This window comes from Eretmochelys imbricata, chromosome 5 (genome assembly GCF_965152235.1).
Source record: "Eretmochelys imbricata isolate rEreImb1 chromosome 5, rEreImb1.hap1, whole genome shotgun sequence".
Lineage (NCBI taxonomy): Eukaryota > Metazoa > Chordata > Testudines > Cheloniidae > Eretmochelys > Eretmochelys imbricata.
Window position 1 is genome coordinate 84,241,588 of NC_135576.1, and position 17,816 is coordinate 84,259,403.

The 17,816-nt window shown below is 39.7% G+C and overlaps 1 protein-coding gene across 1 annotated transcript in view; it reads right to left on the minus strand.

The window, feature by feature from the left end:
* Nucleotides 1–805: 805 nt before the first annotated feature.
* The window catches only part of SYK (spleen associated tyrosine kinase), a 73,976-nt gene continuing 56,965 nt past the window's right edge, over nucleotides 806–17,816 (minus strand). Inside the window, exons 7-14 of the mRNA XM_077817425.1 lie at nucleotides 17,373–17,441; nucleotides 13,132–13,219; nucleotides 11,496–11,673; nucleotides 9,091–9,300; nucleotides 8,481–8,670; nucleotides 6,266–6,406; nucleotides 5,862–5,974; nucleotides 806–3,792 (exon numbers count right to left, since the gene is read on the minus strand). Coding sequence (XP_077673551.1) covers nucleotides 3,720–3,792; nucleotides 5,862–5,974; nucleotides 6,266–6,406; nucleotides 8,481–8,670; nucleotides 9,091–9,300; nucleotides 11,496–11,673; nucleotides 13,132–13,219; nucleotides 17,373–17,441 — 1,062 coding nt within the window. The 3' untranslated portion in view covers nucleotides 806–3,719. The remainder of the gene's footprint in view (nucleotides 3,793–5,861; nucleotides 5,975–6,265; nucleotides 6,407–8,480; nucleotides 8,671–9,090; nucleotides 9,301–11,495; nucleotides 11,674–13,131; nucleotides 13,220–17,372; nucleotides 17,442–17,816) is intronic.

Here is a 17,816-nt window from a genome sequence, read left to right on the forward strand (position 1 = left end):
TAAATCTATTCAATCACTGCCATCTGCTGGCAAGATGTGTTTCTTACAGCTGGATCAGCACAATTCTAAGTGACTAATGGATTGAGGAATATCATTATTGACCTTTTAAAAATAAAAACAGACAGTTTCAGGCGTTTAGCCTGAACCTGTTACCAGTTCTAGCTGTAATTATTTTAGTTCATGAAATTTATGGGTATTATTTTTGGTTCCAAGTTTAAAAAAATCTTCACTTGGTATATTTCTTGGTATATTTAGGGTTTATCTACACACTGGTTCTTTTCAGTTTCTTTAAGTAAGCAATGAGTGGGGATGAGTGAGTGGGACCACAATACAACTAAGTACCAAGATGCAAATGATTAAAACAGATGGCAACTGACATGATATTGAATGCTTTACATAAATCATAATCTTAAGAGATTATACTTTTTCATCAATGTAATAAATACATCTCTTCGAGAGGTGGTAACTAAGTGCACGGAAGAATTCCTCCAGCAACCTATCTGCATGTACAATGGGCGTTAGGTTGACCTAACTATGTCTCTCAGGGTGCAAAATTTTGGCCCTGAGCAATGCAGCTAGGTCAACCTAAATTTTAAGTGTAGACCAGGCCTGAGTAAGGGAATCACAATCAGGCTCAAAATAAACAATCACAGTAATTTGACAAATACATATTCACTACCTTGTATCAGTAATGGTTAGAAGACAGTAAATAAAACATAACTATATCACAGTCAAATATATTTTTAAAAAGGATTCTTATTACAACCAAACCTTTTACAAAAGAATACCTTTAATTTCAGTTTAATAATATATTCATTTAGGTCACAAAACTTTATATTCATACGCTGTAGGCTTTTAGAGCAAAGCTAAAAAACAATAAAATAATACTAATCAGGATCTTTCTTCACTTTTAAAAATGTTTTAAAAAAGAAATGGGAGGAGGTTGGGCCTCCCCAACTTTGTCACATTAGGCCATGCTCTCAGAGGGTCCGAGAGCATGTGGAATTGTAGCCCTTCTTGGTGATGGGATTTTATACTCAAATCTCACTTGTGCTTGATTTACATCCAGTTTCATGCACAGGTGGATTACCGCACATGGAGATTCTAAATTGTCTGTGCAAAAGTGAGTGCTCAAAAATCAAATAGAGGCCACTTCCGGACAACATGGCCATGCAGAAAAACAGATGCTGAGATATCTAGCTTTTCAAACCAACCAATTTATATACTGGTCCCACTTGGATAAAGATAAATAGCCTTCATTTTCAAAAGCAACTCATGGTTTTGAGTGTCTTTAAATATCAGGTACCTTTACAATGTCCTCCATTGGACACCTCAAAACTAAGGCATTGAAAAATCACTAGTCACTTTTGAAAACATAGGCCATTTATCTTTAATTTAGTAAAAAGAAACAAATGATCTCTTACATTAGATCTACAGTACCTACAAATATTTCACAATGGAAACCAAACTTCTATAACCCTCTTCTATGTTTGAAACGTTGGCCCTGTGTAATCAATTTCTTTTTCAAAGGACAAAAATACCATCTAAATTAACTTTTAAAATACCCAGTTAATGCCATGGTAAAATACATATGTTCTGAAAATACATAGAAATAAATATATCAAACCTTAAACATTATTCTTCTTTGCATACCCGTATTTCATGTAGTAAAAAAATGTGCATCCATTTATGTGCATGCCAATAAATTAATTTTGGGAACTAGTTATCTTATAAGAATAGTCTACATATATTTGGAAGGTGTAAACACCAATAATTATTTAGGATTGAATACAGGGCTCAAAAACAGTATTGGAGTATGGGGCTGTAATTAAGAAAGGGAATGAAAATTTAGGCTACATATCAGGATAAACATGGAATATTTAAAATGAGACTGGAGAAAAGTGGCAATAGGGAACAATCAGGGGAACTGAATGATTTGTTATCTTTATACACTGCCAGAGAGAGTTTGGTGCATTGCAAACAAACAGAAAGACAAAGACTCCTTCCTGAAGGGTTTACAGTCTAATGCAAGATGAAAGCTATAATGGTAGCACAAACACTAACATTATGGGAAGGGCAAAGGTAATGAAATTGAGGCAGATGGATCCCTTGGGATAAAGGGATTGGGGCTGGGGGAGGCTCTGATTCCTGCAGAGTGAGAAGTGAAAAACTGGTTGCACTTCAAATGTCTTGAGAGTTCCCTTTTTATGCAATGACGTTATTATAAAATATTAGAGTGCTGGTGCCCACATTTCAAGGAAGACATTGATAAATTGAAGGGGGTTCAGAGAAGAACCATGAGAATGATTCAAGGATAGAAAACATGCCATCTAGCTCAATCTATTTAGTTTAACAAAGAGAAGGTTAAGAGGTGACTCGATTAAGTATCTAGAGAGGGAACAAATATTTAATAATGTGCTTGTCAATCCAGCAGAGGAAGGTGTAACACAATCTAATGGCTGGAAGTTAAAGATAGACAAATTCAGACTGGAAATAAGGTGTCACTTTTTGACAGCGGGAGTAATTAGCCATTCGAACACTTTACCAATGGTCATGGTGGACCCGCTAATCACGGACAATTTTTAAATCAAGACTGGATCTCTGTAAAAGGTATGCCCTAGGAATTTTGGGGAAGTTGTATGGCCTGTGTTGGAGCTCTGACTAGATGCTCACAATGGTCCCTTCTGGCCTTGGAATCTGTGGAAGCGCGTTGTGGAAGAGAAGGAATTTGAAAGAGGAGGTGGTAGCTGTTTGGCATACAGCATCAGGAAGTCTGTTAAAAGACATAATCCATAAAAGACATCGGAGGAAGAGGACAAAGGTAAGACAGAAAAGGAGATGCTTCCACTGGCCAACCAATGCTCTCTCAGCTAATGCAGGCACAGACAATAAGTTTAATACTGAGCAACATTAACTGAGGCATTGTTACTCCCTCTTCTAGCAGGAAGCATGCCCCAAGGACTCCTCTTGTATATATGACTATTCCCCTAGACAAGCTGGAGAGTCCTGAATAGAAATGGGGGCAGGTCGGGGGAAGAGGAGAATTCAGAGGGGAATGGATGCTTCCTTGCCACACTGTAGGGATTCACAAATTCTGTTTCCCCTCTCCTTGCATTACTGCAGGGGAGTGTAGGCTTTTTACTTGAGAGGATTTCAGTGGTCCAGGTAGAGTACATTAGGATATAAACTAAGAATTAAACAGTCAAAGATCAATACCTTCCTCTCCCTGGGAGAAAAAGCTTTATCAAAGCTTGGGGACTTCTGAGCAATTTTTAGCGTAAATAACAGTAGTGAGAAAATTAGTGGCAAGGCTTTTATGCTGGCTCTGTATTCAAATATATGCATGAGAGGAAGAGAGATGAAAGAGAGAAAATGGAATTTGCAATATACATCCCTCCCTCCAAAGACAAGAAGGCTGTATGTAAAATAAAACAAACTTAATTTAGTAGAATTCTAAAGATCTATTATGCTGTCTTTGCTGCACACAGTGTAGCAATGTCTGCTTTTGAAAAGATATTTCAGGGCCGGAAATTGCACTGAAAGCAAGTAAAGGCATCTATTACAAAGGGCTTTGCTTTGAACTTTGGTACTGCTGAAGCTCTTTATGTTGTCGACACTGAAGTCATGATGTTTTCTAAAGCTAAAACTTTTGGATTTCATTTTCAGAAGGGAGCTTTCAGCAGACCAAAGTGAGCATAAGGTCCATAGTATCCACATTGTTAATGTGAAATGTCATAATAGTAGTTACGTAGTTTGAGTTCAACAGCAGAAAATCCTGGTCGGTCATCAATCCTGTAAGAGAAAGAGAGATATGACGGTATAGTAATTGGAAAGCTGTGAAAGGAATGACTTTTGGACCACTGTTCCATCTCCTTATACCCCCAGACTTTGCTGAAGGTTCATTAAATGGTGAAGATATTATTAGAATTACCACCAGAGAGAACACCAAACGGTGATGGTCACACTAAAGTACATCCAGATCAACTAACCCATCATTTCATCTAGACAATGCAATATATTACCTATTACTATATGTAGCCAGAGTCAGTGATACACCAGTGCACGAAAGGATAAAACTGCTCCCCTTTACCTTCTACCTCATTTATTTCAGATGTAAGGTGTGGAAGATAGTCCATACAGTGCACCATCTGACTCATAATGAGAGCTATGACCACAGCCCTGGAGTTGCTTCTGCTCATCTCTGAACGTGGTCCTGGATACATGGCTAGAATGAGTTTCTTTTACCCACTATTAATTCATGCAACTGATTAAATTGAGAACAAGTCCTTATGAAATTTACATTATACATGGATCCATTTACTTCATATGGGTATAGAATTCCTTTTCAAGCACAGGTGCACTGTCCTTAGCATTTGCCCTGGTACATTTATTTCACGGATATAATAATTAGTTTTCTCATAATATATTTATTCAATGATGTCATAATTAAGTGTTTAAGACTTTGCAATTAATCCTGACAGAAGTGATTCTGATGTGATCAACAATTGTTTATGGCATTCATTGAATTAATCAGGGAAGAAAGTCAGGCTGATTATAAGAAAGAAATTATATTTCTGTGAAGCTCATTATGTTTGTTGTTATTTCTAGAAGCACTGTGCTCACGAGGACTGTATTCCTGCCATGACATACCATCCACCAAATTCCGCTTTCAGTTATTTACTGATGTAAATTGAAAGGAACTTCTCCCAATTTATGCCAATGTAACTGAAAGCAGAGTTTGGCCCACTGCTTTCATATGTAGAAGACTGTTTCTTTTTGAAATGTACCTGTGATGCATACAATATGATTTTTGTCTTGTCTTGCAGGAACACTGAATTTGTAGTTGTTGTTTAAGAACCCGTCTTCTCACCATGGCTGATTTTGAAGTGTAAAAAGCATAAATTTAAATAATTTGAGTTTAAATTTGAAGACACCAAAAGACTGCATAGCCATTGTAGTCCCCATACAGTCTGATATTTATTTTATAGGCGGTAGACAAAATATAGGGAGGAAAAATCAGAATTTTGAAATATTTTGCAAGTTGTTTCTATTTTACAGAGTTCTAAATAAAGAACTTTTTAAAAAACATTTTTTCAAAGTAAAAATATTTCACATGTCAAATTTTTGAATATTTATCACACAGTGCAATAAAAGGAGTGTCCAGGTTAGGGTGGGTTTTTGTGCTTTACATTTTCAAAATTTCTTCAACTTTGGAAAAACTATAGAGTGGAAAAATGAAATTAACTTAGCCATTCTGTAACTTTTCAAAACTTCAGTCTTAAAAAAGTTAGTTCCCCCCGCCCTTTTGCCTCTTAATAACTTTTCCAAAGTTGTGGATGTTTTGAAAAGATGGGGGGGGGGGGGAGAAAGAGAGAGAGAGAATATAATGTAGAAAAAAATCTAGACTTCAGTGATTCTATTGCATTCAAGGGGGAAGGGAGTGGGAAAATATCTGATAATTGGAAATTTTCTTGTTTTCAAAAACTGAAATGGAACAAAAACTCTGTTAAAAATATCATCAAAAGTGACATTTGCCTGTGAACAATTTTGATTTTGATGAAACCCTATTTTTTGGCCAGAACATTTTTATGCCTTATTCTTGTTTAAGCAGTGTGGAAAATATCACATTTGAAATCAGATACATTTTTTGTTTGATAGGTAGATAGTAAGGGCATATAGTTCCACAGCAACTTGTGGTTATTTGAAAGCATGATGGACTGCCTGAAGATTATAGCTCATTGTTTCTAATTAAAACATCAGCTGAAAGTATATGTTTTCAAATGTCTCTTGTTTTCTTTCTACATATAAGCTAAGCTGCCTAAGAAATATCAACAGGAGGTAAAATGTCACATTACACTTACTTGTATGTCCAACACAGTTTCATCAAGTCATAGACCTCACTTGGACAAGCCTCAGGAGATTCCATTCGCTCTCCTCTTTCAATCATCTGGGCAACCTCACTTCCTTTCATTCCCTAAAACAGAACGATAAAGCCTCAGTTGCAGCTAGAGTACATCATCCGTGCTGTCACTTAGAATATGAAAGGTGTAGACACAGCAAACTTTGGAGCCACACTATAGCCCATGTGCTTCATCAAGCTTCCACAAATGGGTAGCTGGGGATTGCCCTGGCATGGGAGAATCACTTGTTGCAGCAGAATGGATCTATCAGATATGTGTGTGTGCACGCATGTGCACATATACATGTGTGAGGTTATTACTTTTCACTAACTTCGACAAAAACATAACTGAAAAAAAATACTCACCTTATATGGCTTTTGCCCAAAGGAAAAAGCTTCCCACATTAGAACCCCAAAGCTCCAAACATCACTCTTGCTAGAAAATTTGTAGAAGTTCATGCATTCTGGAGCATACCACTTGACTGGCCATTTCCCATGGCTTTGTGCCTAAAAATGAGTCACAAAAGAAAAAGCAGGCAGTGGAAACAATTACAGTTATCATCAAAATTCAAATATGCCATGTTAACTGAAGAAATGTAAAGCAATGCCATCAAATTGCTTACACATGCACACACACACAGAGGAGTTATTACTGTGCTATTCACAGTATTCCACACTCTATGTTCTAGCATAGGAATACCAGAAATACCACAGTAAAGGTAAATTTATCTGCAAATTATTTTTGGTCATGTTTTTAATGGCATCTGCTGCATGCTATTGTTTAATTTAATACTCAATCGTTTTGACACTTTTTTCAAAATAAAGGTTTTCATATCAAGTCTCAGTTGCACAACCTGAGACATACCAATTAACCTGAGGCTCATACTTGCTTCAAGGCAGAACTCGGTCTCAAGCAGAGATTCCCTTTTGCCTCAAACAGCATAGGGACTGACAGCATTGCATTATGATACTGAGTTGCAATCTAATTAAGTTATTTCTTAACACTATTCTGTGGCAATACCAAGTTATCACAAGGCAATGTCACTGTGAAACTCCACTCTGCTTTTCAGTGGGAAAGAGGAATGCACCTTTGTCATCGACTCTCAGGGCTGGTCTACACTACCGCATAAGTTGATGTAACTTATGTCACACAGGGGTGTGAAAACAACACCCCCCTGAGCGATATAAGTTACATCGGCTTAAAGTGCTATCCACACCTTGCCATGGTGGCCTCTTGCAGAAGTGGAGTAATTATGCTGATGTAGTGGGGTAGTGTAGACATGCCCTCAGTTAAGGTCCCCTCTTCACTTGAAACAAACTGTGCTTTTAAAGAGCTCATCCTGATCCCAAACATTTTACTTGTAATTAAAAACATATTTCTACTGTTTGTGGCTCCCCAACACCAATTGTAATGAGCATCCTCACACTTTTCTTAATGCTACCGCTCATGTAGCATTGCCCTCAATGCTACCACTCATGTAGCATTCATGCAGGTTGGCCCTAACTTACCTATGATGATAAATCGATTGAGTAGGACGAAGAGGAGGAGAGGACAGGGGCAAGGAATGATTTGAATTGCAAAGCCTCACATGCATATCTGGCTATTCACCTAGCCTTGGAGATGTTTTGACAAGAAAGACAGAGCAGTGAAAAACATGAGGAGAGGCTGGTATCATAAGTTCATCCAAAAATGCTTCCACAGAGGACTTGGATCTCATTTTAGCCCTAGATATTCTGCTCTTCAGGAAATACAATAGACCAGCTCCAGCTTAAAAAGGACAAAACCTTCTTGTGTTGGGAACAGGGGGAGCAAAATCAGAATATAAGATAAGGGAATTAAAAGAAGATATGATGGGCCCAAAGGACTCTCTTGACTCTCAAGGACTGTTATATTTTTATGAAACTTGGCAGTCATTTCCTTTCCTTTGGATGCAGGCAGCATAATTCACTTAAAACTGAACTGAACAGTCCCTCTATACAAGGATTTATTTAGCCATCATTTAACCAAACTGTTTTCATTCAACATCCTCCCAAAATGAATCATCATATTTCAATAACAACAGTATTAGGTTTAGTTTTGGTTGATGATGTTGAAAGAGTTTGGATGCAAAATATATGCAAATGGATTGACACTATTCTGTAGTAGAATCCATTTCTAGGGCTGGGCAAATGTTTTTAATTGAAACTGTTTTTCAACAGTAAATTGGGCTTTTGACTGAACAAAAATTTTCAAGGAAAGTGTCTGCTTTCCGTAGAAAACTTTGACTTGTAATCAAAAAACAGTATCTGAAAAGTCTTTGCCTTTAGGCCAAAACCAATCTTTTTGGCTGAAAATTCCCCGAGCCCCCTTTTTTTGTGTGTGGAAAATAGTAAAAAAAATTTCCATTGAATTTTTGTTCCCAACCAGCTCTATACAGTTCAGTAAGGCCATTCCTTTGTTTTAATTACCTACTAACAGGCAACAAAATAATAAAATGTGTTCTGTATTTCAACTTTTAGAATAACTACTTCCACTGAAAATCATTCCATAAAAAACAAAATCACATCACTATCAAAGTCATATACCTTGTACTAATCTTACCTTGTAATAATTCTCATCAGAAGCAAGAGCTTTGGAAAGTCCAAAGTCACTAATTTTGGCATAATGTTGGGTAACTAGCAACACATTTCTTGCAGCCAAATCCCTGTGTACAAAATTGTTTTCCTCCAAGTATTTCATCCCCATGGAAACCTGATGCACCAGCTCTGTTATATTCTTTTCCTTGACATGTCTGAAAGTCATAATTGGGTCTGTAAGAGGTCAGTAGTTCATTTTCATGACTTTTAATGGAGCTACTGTACAAATTCATTAAATGACCTTCCTTGCATCATATGGGTCATCGTGTTCATTTATGTTTTAATAAACTTTAGTTAGAACTGATGACAGAAGTGGTTCCTGAACAAAAATAAGAGTTGTATTCTCAGATCAACAGGCAATTGACAGTGGGGCATTTGGAAATGTTTCATTTATTCAAAAATGTGGCAGTTTCATCAGAAAATGTTTGATACATAAGAGTCTTACAGTAGCTTTCCACACTGTAGATTTAAGAGCCCATTTTCATTGGTATTCAATTTTTTTTTTAAAAAAGAACATACCAATCTCGTTTCCTTTTTTGATAAAACAATATAAAACATACTCAAAGCCAGCATACCGGTTTTTCTGCAAAAATTTGTTCAACGGTCCAAGTTCTGCCATCTCCATTACTAACATCCAGGACTCAGCTTCACATATGCCTATCATTCGGACAATGTATGGGTTATCCAGTTGCTGCATTACATTAGCTTCTCTCAGTAATTCATCCTTTACGGCTGGATCATTATTCTCATTCTTAAGAATTTTTACAGCTACCGGCTTGGCACCCCTATAAAAGAAAGTCCAGTTGTGGGATTACCTGTAACAAAAATTCTAACTTGCACATACACACAAATTTCTCAAGTGTTACCGTACACCGACATTGACACTTCTAGGTTTATAGCAGAGATTAGAAGTGGTGATACAATTGGCATGTTTGAATTCTTTTTGGCACTGAAAGGCAAAAAAGTGTAACAAGAGTATCTCTTACAATGGGTGAAGACAGCTGAATGAAAGATAGAATTGAAGGAATCATAGAAACAATGCACACGCATCCAAGAGAAGGGTCTTGTAAACAACCGCAAGATCCTCATCCCCACTCTGGCCCCTTTACATTGGATAAAAGGCCTGAAGCAGTATGAAGGGGCCCTGAAAGCCCTGTGTCTGGCTGGGGGAGGATTACCCTGGTGCAGGCACATGGAAAATAGCTATAAGGTTGCCTTCTAAGGACCACTTCATAAGCCCTGGTAAAGGGGCAGGTTGATATGGTGTTCTGGGTGGGTGGGACTGGTGTGTTGGGGGTAAACCAGGAGTATGTAGCACTCCAGAGACTCTAGTCAGCACACTGGCAGATAGGGCAGCCAGGGAAGGCTGCTGTAACTTAGAGAATGTGCAACTGAATGGGAAAGTTATTGTCTGGAGAACAGTGGTGAATGGTCATAATTTGGGCCCAACAAATTCACAGTCCATTTTGGTCAATTTCACAATCATAGGATTTTTAAAATCGTAAATTTCACCAGTTCCAGATGTTTAAATCTGAAATGTCACAGTGTTGTAACAACTGGGGTCTCGACCTAAGTTCCCTGTAATCTGTGCGGTTGCACAGCAGTCTTCTTAGCACCACACAGGCACTCAGGGAACCCACGCGGGGACCTGCTGTGGCCAGGGGAGGGGCGCCTCTCCCCTGGCCCCAACCTAGCCCGGCCCCCAATCTGCCGTGGTGCCCCTCTCCCAGGCCGAACTCAGCCCCAGCCTGGACCTGCTGCAGCACCCTTCCCCCGGCCTGAACGCAGCCCCGACCTGGCCTGCCAGGGGAGAGACACCTATCCTGCAAGCCCCAGCCCCAGAGCTGCTGCAGGGAGAAAGAGCTGGGGGGAGTCCTCTCTCCCCGCCATAGCCCTGGAGCACCCTCCTGGCACCCCAAACCCTTCATGCCCAGCCCAACCCCAGAGTCCGCACCCCCAGCTGAAGCCCTCACACCCCTGCACCCCAACCCTCTGCCCCAGCCCTGAGCCCCCTCCCACACTCTGAACCCCTCGGCCATGCCCACACCACATGAATTTTGTTATGTGCACCAATATGAAGGGCATGTGTCACATTACCTCCATATTGGTGCACATAACAAAATGCATTCCACACACGGGTGGGAAAAATTAGAGGGAACACTGGTCCTGACCCAAAAGAGGGTTGTGGGGGGCAGTCACAAGGCTACTGTGGGGGGATGCGCTTTTGCCACCCTCATTTCTGCGCTGCTGCTGCTGCCGGTGGCAGTGCTGCCTTCAGAGCTGGGCTCCCAGCCAGCAGCTGCAGAGTTTCCTGGAGTTGGGTCTGACCCGGCCCCAGGAGCAGCCTGTGCAGGGGAAGAGGAAGCGTTGTCCCTGCTCAGCGCAGCTAGGACTAGCAGCTGGAGTCCGGCACAAGGTGGGAGCTCCCAGACGGGATGCCCCCAGCCCAGCCCTGCCCCTCCCTGGCTCTAAACCCAGCACAAGGGGGTTAAAGGGGCCTTGCAGTGGCTGCGTGTGTGTGTGTGTAATGACCACGTCACTCACCTGACCATGGCAGCCTGGGCCATCACCCACCCATAAGGCCGGCCCTGGCCCCCTGCAAAAAGCGATGACCCCACCTCATACCATGCCACCCTCACGTCTGTGCTGCTTCTGACACTGGCGCTGCCTTCAGAGTCGGGCACCTGGCCAGCAGCTGCCCCTCCCCAGCTGCCCAGCTCTGAAGGCAGCACAGAAGTAAGGGTGGTAACACCGTGACCGCACCCTCTACCCTCCCCCCAGCCAGATTTCATGGGACAGACCAGATTTCACTACATCGATGTAGTGGGCACATTTACACCATATGGGCTAAAATAATGGCTGGGGAGTACATGAAGCTTATATATTTGGACACAGAGGGAGAAATGTGTGTGAATTTCACCCTCAGTTACTGTATGTAAAACATTTTGTGACACTAAATGAAATGGTAGTAAAAACTTACTTTTTCATCATATAGAGCCCTTTCTTTACAGTACCAAAGTTACCAGAGCCAAGTTCTCCTTCCTCCAGAGACAGCAGTTTTCTGTCTAGGGAGACATTTTTTGGTTTTATCTCCTCTGGATCTGCATATGGACTTTCATAGACTTCTGTGTCCATGGGCAAGGCATCCCTCTGATCTCCTGCATTTCAACCAATGAACAAGTTATCAAATTACAGGAAGTATGTCCGTTACTTATGGTAGTTCCTGCCTTCACACCTACTGTATTCACAACGTAGGTGATCAGAATTGTCACTCATACCTCTGGTTTAGCTGTATGAGTATTTGCTTAAAAAAAGCTTAGCTACTGATAGCTTCATACACATGTGGCATTACTCACATTGGGGGGCATTGGGGTAAGAATGGTGAGCTACCTCATCTTTTTATCAACTTATTTTCCTTTCTACTACCACCAGCAGTGGAAAGTGTAGCATTTGTCATCACTACCTGCATTGTCCTTGCTGGTACACTGATGTGCCATTTTTTTTGCAGCCTTGTATACATGGAAAATAAATAGACTGTTATAAATAAGTGAAGTCTTTCTGAGACAATATTTGTGGATGTACTCTACTGTGTGTGTCATTGTAAATGTTAGCCTGTGCTTATAGTCTGATCCATTGTTTAATCTTGGGAAAAAGTTCATTTATATGGTGACATCTTATTTGTATGCCCTTACCCTTTCCATTCCGCATAAATATCCACAGTCATCAACTTAAAAACACAGTGCTTTTCTGAAAAGTGACTCTGGTAAAACTGGCATCATGAACTTCTGTGTTTACTGTCAGAATGATTTCCAGATCTAATTTTCTCTGTTTAAAAGGAACATGATGTTTTACTAACTGCCAGCCCTGATCAACCTGGCATCCAAAAGTCCAAGTTGGGTTCTTTCCTTCTCTTACATCATGACGGGTGATAAAGATTCTGGAAACCAAATTAGGTGACCACTTGTACCTCTACAACCTGAGGTCTCAAAATTTTGTGTGTGTGTGTGTTTAGTGGTGGTGGGAATATTCTGCACCCTTCTTCAAGGGTGGTACAGCAGGCATGTGTACCAGGTACCATGTGTACCTGCACCTTCCCTGCAGGTTCCAGATATTGCAGAGCCCCTCTTCATCCATCTAACATGCCCGAAGATGCATGTGGTAGACTCTAGCCCACAAGTAGTAATCATTTTTAAATGGTTTGAAATGTCTTCCTTTGTTGAAACGGTCACATATTTTAAAAGTTGACAGCATTGCTGTTACTGAACAAACACTGAATTATCTGTCTGAGCTCTTATCCATACGTAAAGGGCATTATGCCAGCACTGAGCCTTGTGCTATTACTGCCCAAAGGGGAAAAACAGGCTATCCATAAATCACCCCCATGCTGTTATTCATATTGTACCAACTCCTCTGACCAGGATGCTGTGTCCATGTGTTGCTGCTCACAGGAAGAGAGCCGAGAATGTAGTGGGGTTCCATACAACCTTAGACTCTGTGTCAAGGAGCCATGGGAAAGGGAGAGAAGGATCCTCCTCTGTATGTCTGGGCTTGGTAGTGATTACTATTGGCAGGGAGAGGTAAAGGTTTTGGTACTGACATAACATATCTCTGCCTACCTTGTTCAGCTCCCATTAGAGCTCTCGTCCTCTGCAGCACATAAGGATTAAAAGATGCTGAATCATCATGAGGAATGGATGGATGGAACTGCAGCACACAAATAGAATTTTTCAGTTTGCTTAAGAAATGGTGCCCTTGAAAGCAGTTTATTTCAGGGGATTATGGCATAATGTATGCTAGAAAGATGTAGGTGGAGAATTAGAGCATAAGAAAGGGGTCAAACTAAGCTTATCTCATTCTTCAGGTTATTGCTTGAGTAAATATGCAGGCCAAATAAAACATATGCTGCTAAAGCAGAACAAGGTACTGCAAATATTTCAGAGCATTGGTTGTGAGATAATTAACTTTAATGGTTCATGCACAAATCTTATCCTGTGGTCATTTTAATTTGCATGCAGTTTTCAAATCCTATTTCAGTGTAACACTAGAAGTCCTCAATATTTTTCTTTAATTTTTTTACGCCCTGATTAAGTCTCTCCAAACCCAGGCCATACAGAAATTCTGAGCACAAAAATATATCTATCTATTGTCAATGCACATATTGTAGAAATGGCTCCAGTTCCACTATTTTGAGGAAAACAAAGGTAGATAGAGATGACTTTAATACTTTTAGGCAATCAAAGATTATGGGCCAGATTCTGTGCCCCACTCAGTCCCCTTTATGGTTGTCTCATTTCACAAAGGGGCCAGAAACTCACCCTACCTCTCCAGCATGGGGGAATCTCCAGCAGATGTAGAGCCAGTTATGCCACCCGCACTGCAAACTTTGTTGTAGGGGAGTGAATATGGCTGGAGTGCACAATTTTTTCCCCTCAAACAGAAGCTCAGGAGAAATGAGGACATAAATGGGGAAAGGGCTTAAAAATGACAAGCTCAGAATTTCTAGTGGACTGGACCTTGCTGACTGAAACTATGAGCCAAATACATGGTTGATAGTAATACAAACCTGGAGCCTGAATCATAAAGATTTAAAGCTATGAAAGACCAAAAAGTAATTAGTTTTGCATTTTGATAATTAGTAAGATATTTTGATTTGTACCTGATCCAAATTTATATATGGAAGTATTCTACCTCTTTCATTTACTAATATTCATAACCAAAATCCAATAAGTTAGCACTCAGACCTTACTAGCTAAGCAAAGACCAGACACTGGCTAAGACATTTTAGCCCCCACTAGATGGCACTAGTTGATTTAAATTTTCTTTTTTGCCAGGTGACTTGAACTTCCTTTGTTTAAAGGAATGTGTGAACTGTCTATTTTGAGTCACTGAAGGAGCTGCCAGGAAACATTTTGATTTGACATTAAGATATAAAATCAAACATGATCTATTTTTAAACTTTTTAAAATGCACATTCTAGAAACTACTGGCTGTAATTAAGGAGAAATAATAATCTTCCTAATTAATCAAGTCTAAATAAACTTTGACGTCCAGCTCAGTACGTTAATTTTTGAGCATGGGTTGTAATTTTGCATTATCATAAAACCTGCATTATTGTTGAGTACTCATAGACATGTACTGTTGAATGGCTATCAAATCAGGGTTCAGAAGCTACCTCCCATTTCCTAAAAATATCCGGCTTCCCTTACAAATATGTGCATAATAACAGAAACTGCTCTCCAGGACTGCAGTTGTCTTCACAACAGCCACACAAAAGCATCTATTTTATTTGTTAGGGTGCTATTATTTGTTAGGGTGCTATTATACTGCAGCCACCAGACATTATTTTGCTGCACAACAGACTTTCAAAATGTGATTCTGAAATCCATGTGTCAGAAGACAAGGCTGCCTTTCCTAGCACTAACTTGAGATCCACTCACTTTGCGCATTTGGGGCCCATGTCCTGCACCCTTTGAAAGCAACAGAAGTCTTATTATTTCACTCTATCTCATTTTCCCCACAATTTTTACCTTCCACTGTCACAAAGTGCATGAGAGAGACTGGACTACAGTAATTAATATGGTTGTAGCTGTTGTGTGGCAGCTTCTGGAGCCTTAGATCAATGTATGGTCATACCACTAGGATTCCATAATCTTCCATCAAATGCTGGGTTCTTACTGGGATCACTGGGAGTTATGGCATGAAACTGAGAAAGGGAAAATTTAGCCATAAGGAAAAGCTTTCTCACAATAGATGTATCCCACTGAGGGAACAGTCCTCCAAGGGAAATAGTGGAAGCACCATCACTTAGAACTTTTAACAGTAGGGTAGAGAAAACACTAGTAAATATGTAATAGCACTGAAAGGCAGGTAGTTTAGAGGAGAGGTTTTCTCTATCTGTAATTTCTATGATCCCCCAAAGCTTTTAATGTGCATTATATTGCCACAGGAAACAGAGTTGTAGTTTCCCTGAAACAGTCCACATTTTCAGCCCAAATCTCACAAGGTAGTTTGATTCTGGGCTGTCAATCTGTAACCGGCGAGATCCCGCCTGATAACCACACGCACATTTGTTTCTGAAGGAGTGAGAAGAAATCCTGAACGGTTGTGTATTAGCCATTCGTGCTAGAAGTTTAGTTCTGAAAGAATAAATGTGGCAAAACAAGAATGTCGCTAGCCTCTTAAGGGACTGCATGTTGAAGGAAATTTTTCAAGGAGAAATTTTCAAAGGCAGAAATGAGAGTTATATGCCCAACTTCCACTGAAAGCCAACAGGAGTTAGGCGCATCTAACTCCCATTTCTGCCTTTGAAAATCTCCTTCTTAAATTCTTGGACACAGACTTTGCTATGAAACATAAGATAATACAACAATACTTTGTCTTATGAAACACTATTAATGCATCGGTTAGGATGGTTGATAGTCACCTAAAACTGAATGACGGTCAGGAGTCAATGATGGTAGTGCAAGTCACCTGCAATACCACTGATTAGGAGGTGTATCGACTTGCTGAAGAAGGAACAGATAAGGGTGCTGTTGGTTGTCTATAGTATTTTGTTGCTGAGTGCTTATAGATATGGTGCTGTCCAGAAACTACTTTTTGTTCCTGATGGTACTCTCCACAGAGTTCCATTCCATGTCACCTGTGATCCAGTGTGCATGTGAGCCTACTGGGGAGGTGGATGGGAGTTGGGTGGCAAGTACTGAGGATAAATGGCATTGATTAGATAGCACCAGTAACCAAGATGGCTTTTTCCCCCATCTATGCCTAGAAAGAATTCAGACTCCAAGGAACTTATTAACCAACAACAATGCAATCAAACAAAAACACCTACACTCCTCACATTTAAAATCATGGGCAAATTTTCAGATGGGCTTTAAAATCTGTGTCCATAAGTATTGTGCCCACAAAAAAGCACATGTGCATGCAAATGGAGCATTTACAACAAGGCCTTCTTCTGCAAGTCCTCACATGGTGCCCAGCAGAGAGCAAAGGTTGTTCGTGCTCCAGCATGACAAATAAGGTAAGCACTAAGCATAGTGCTCCACACTAACCAGGAGTAAATCTCAAGCATCTTTTGTGTCTGCTTCTTTACTTTCGAGAACATAGGGTAAAAAAAGGGTGAGGTATGGGTGAAGAAAGGACATAAGTGTTATTCTCAATATGCAATGAAGCTGTTAGGTATGTGCTTGAGATTTTGCCTCTATACCTATCACTGTGCAGCGATAATTTATTGGCCATGTAGGAGTATTCTCTTTAATGCAGGATTGAGTTCTCTGGCAACCACTACCTACTTAATTGTGCTTATTCTTGCAACACTGCACTTGCACAACGCATGATCAACCCCAAGAACATAACAACAAGATCTGTGCCCATAAGTTCTGCAGAAGCATTTTAGTTGTTATTTGAATATTTGACCCTAAATGTACTCACTAATACATAAAACAAGCCAATTTTCTGATGGCTAGTAATTGTTTACATTAGAAATATAATTTTGTACTGGTATAATTTATTATTTTTAAAAGTATGTCCCTTATATTGTATCTCAGGCATACTGAAAACAGTGCTAACATTTCTGGATGTGAGGAATAAGTTATCTAAAAATACAAAACAAATCTTCTACCGTTGCTAAGGATCAGGCACTGGTTTAATTCAATTAACCAAGACCACATCTGTGCATATGATTTGTGATTAGATAAAACAAGGATTAGAAGCAAAAAAGATTATCAAATCTACACGACCAAATTGTTAGTAGCCAGACACATGCTTAGTATCAGCAAGCTGAAAAAGAAGTGAGGTTAGCCAAGTGTGGGTAAATCTTTTCACTCATTCAAAAACGTACTAAGACTGTATTATGCACCTTTTTGCTGCCAGGCTTTGGAAAGGTGTACGATTTGAGTCTTGAGATAATTCCACCTGTTGACCAAGTCTAGAAACCATAATGTCAAAGAGGAACAGTAAATGTGTCAGGAAAATATCTAACGGTAATTTATAAACAGATGTATTTTTACAAGAACAATCTTCCAAAACACTCCTGTTATTTTCTTTACTCTGTCTTTAAGTATACTTTTAAATTATTACACTGTATCAAAAAGTATGCAAAAGTAGCATGTAAAATCTCCAACAGATCTTCCTTAAACCATATCACTCCCTCCCCCTTCAAATCTCTCCTTTAGAAATCATTATATCCCAACATAAAGGAGAAAAACACAACTGTTACATGTTGACTAGCATCACTGGGATAATTTCTGCTTCCAGTTACACTCTTGCAATCCCACTAATTTTAGTGAAGTTCCATGTGTGT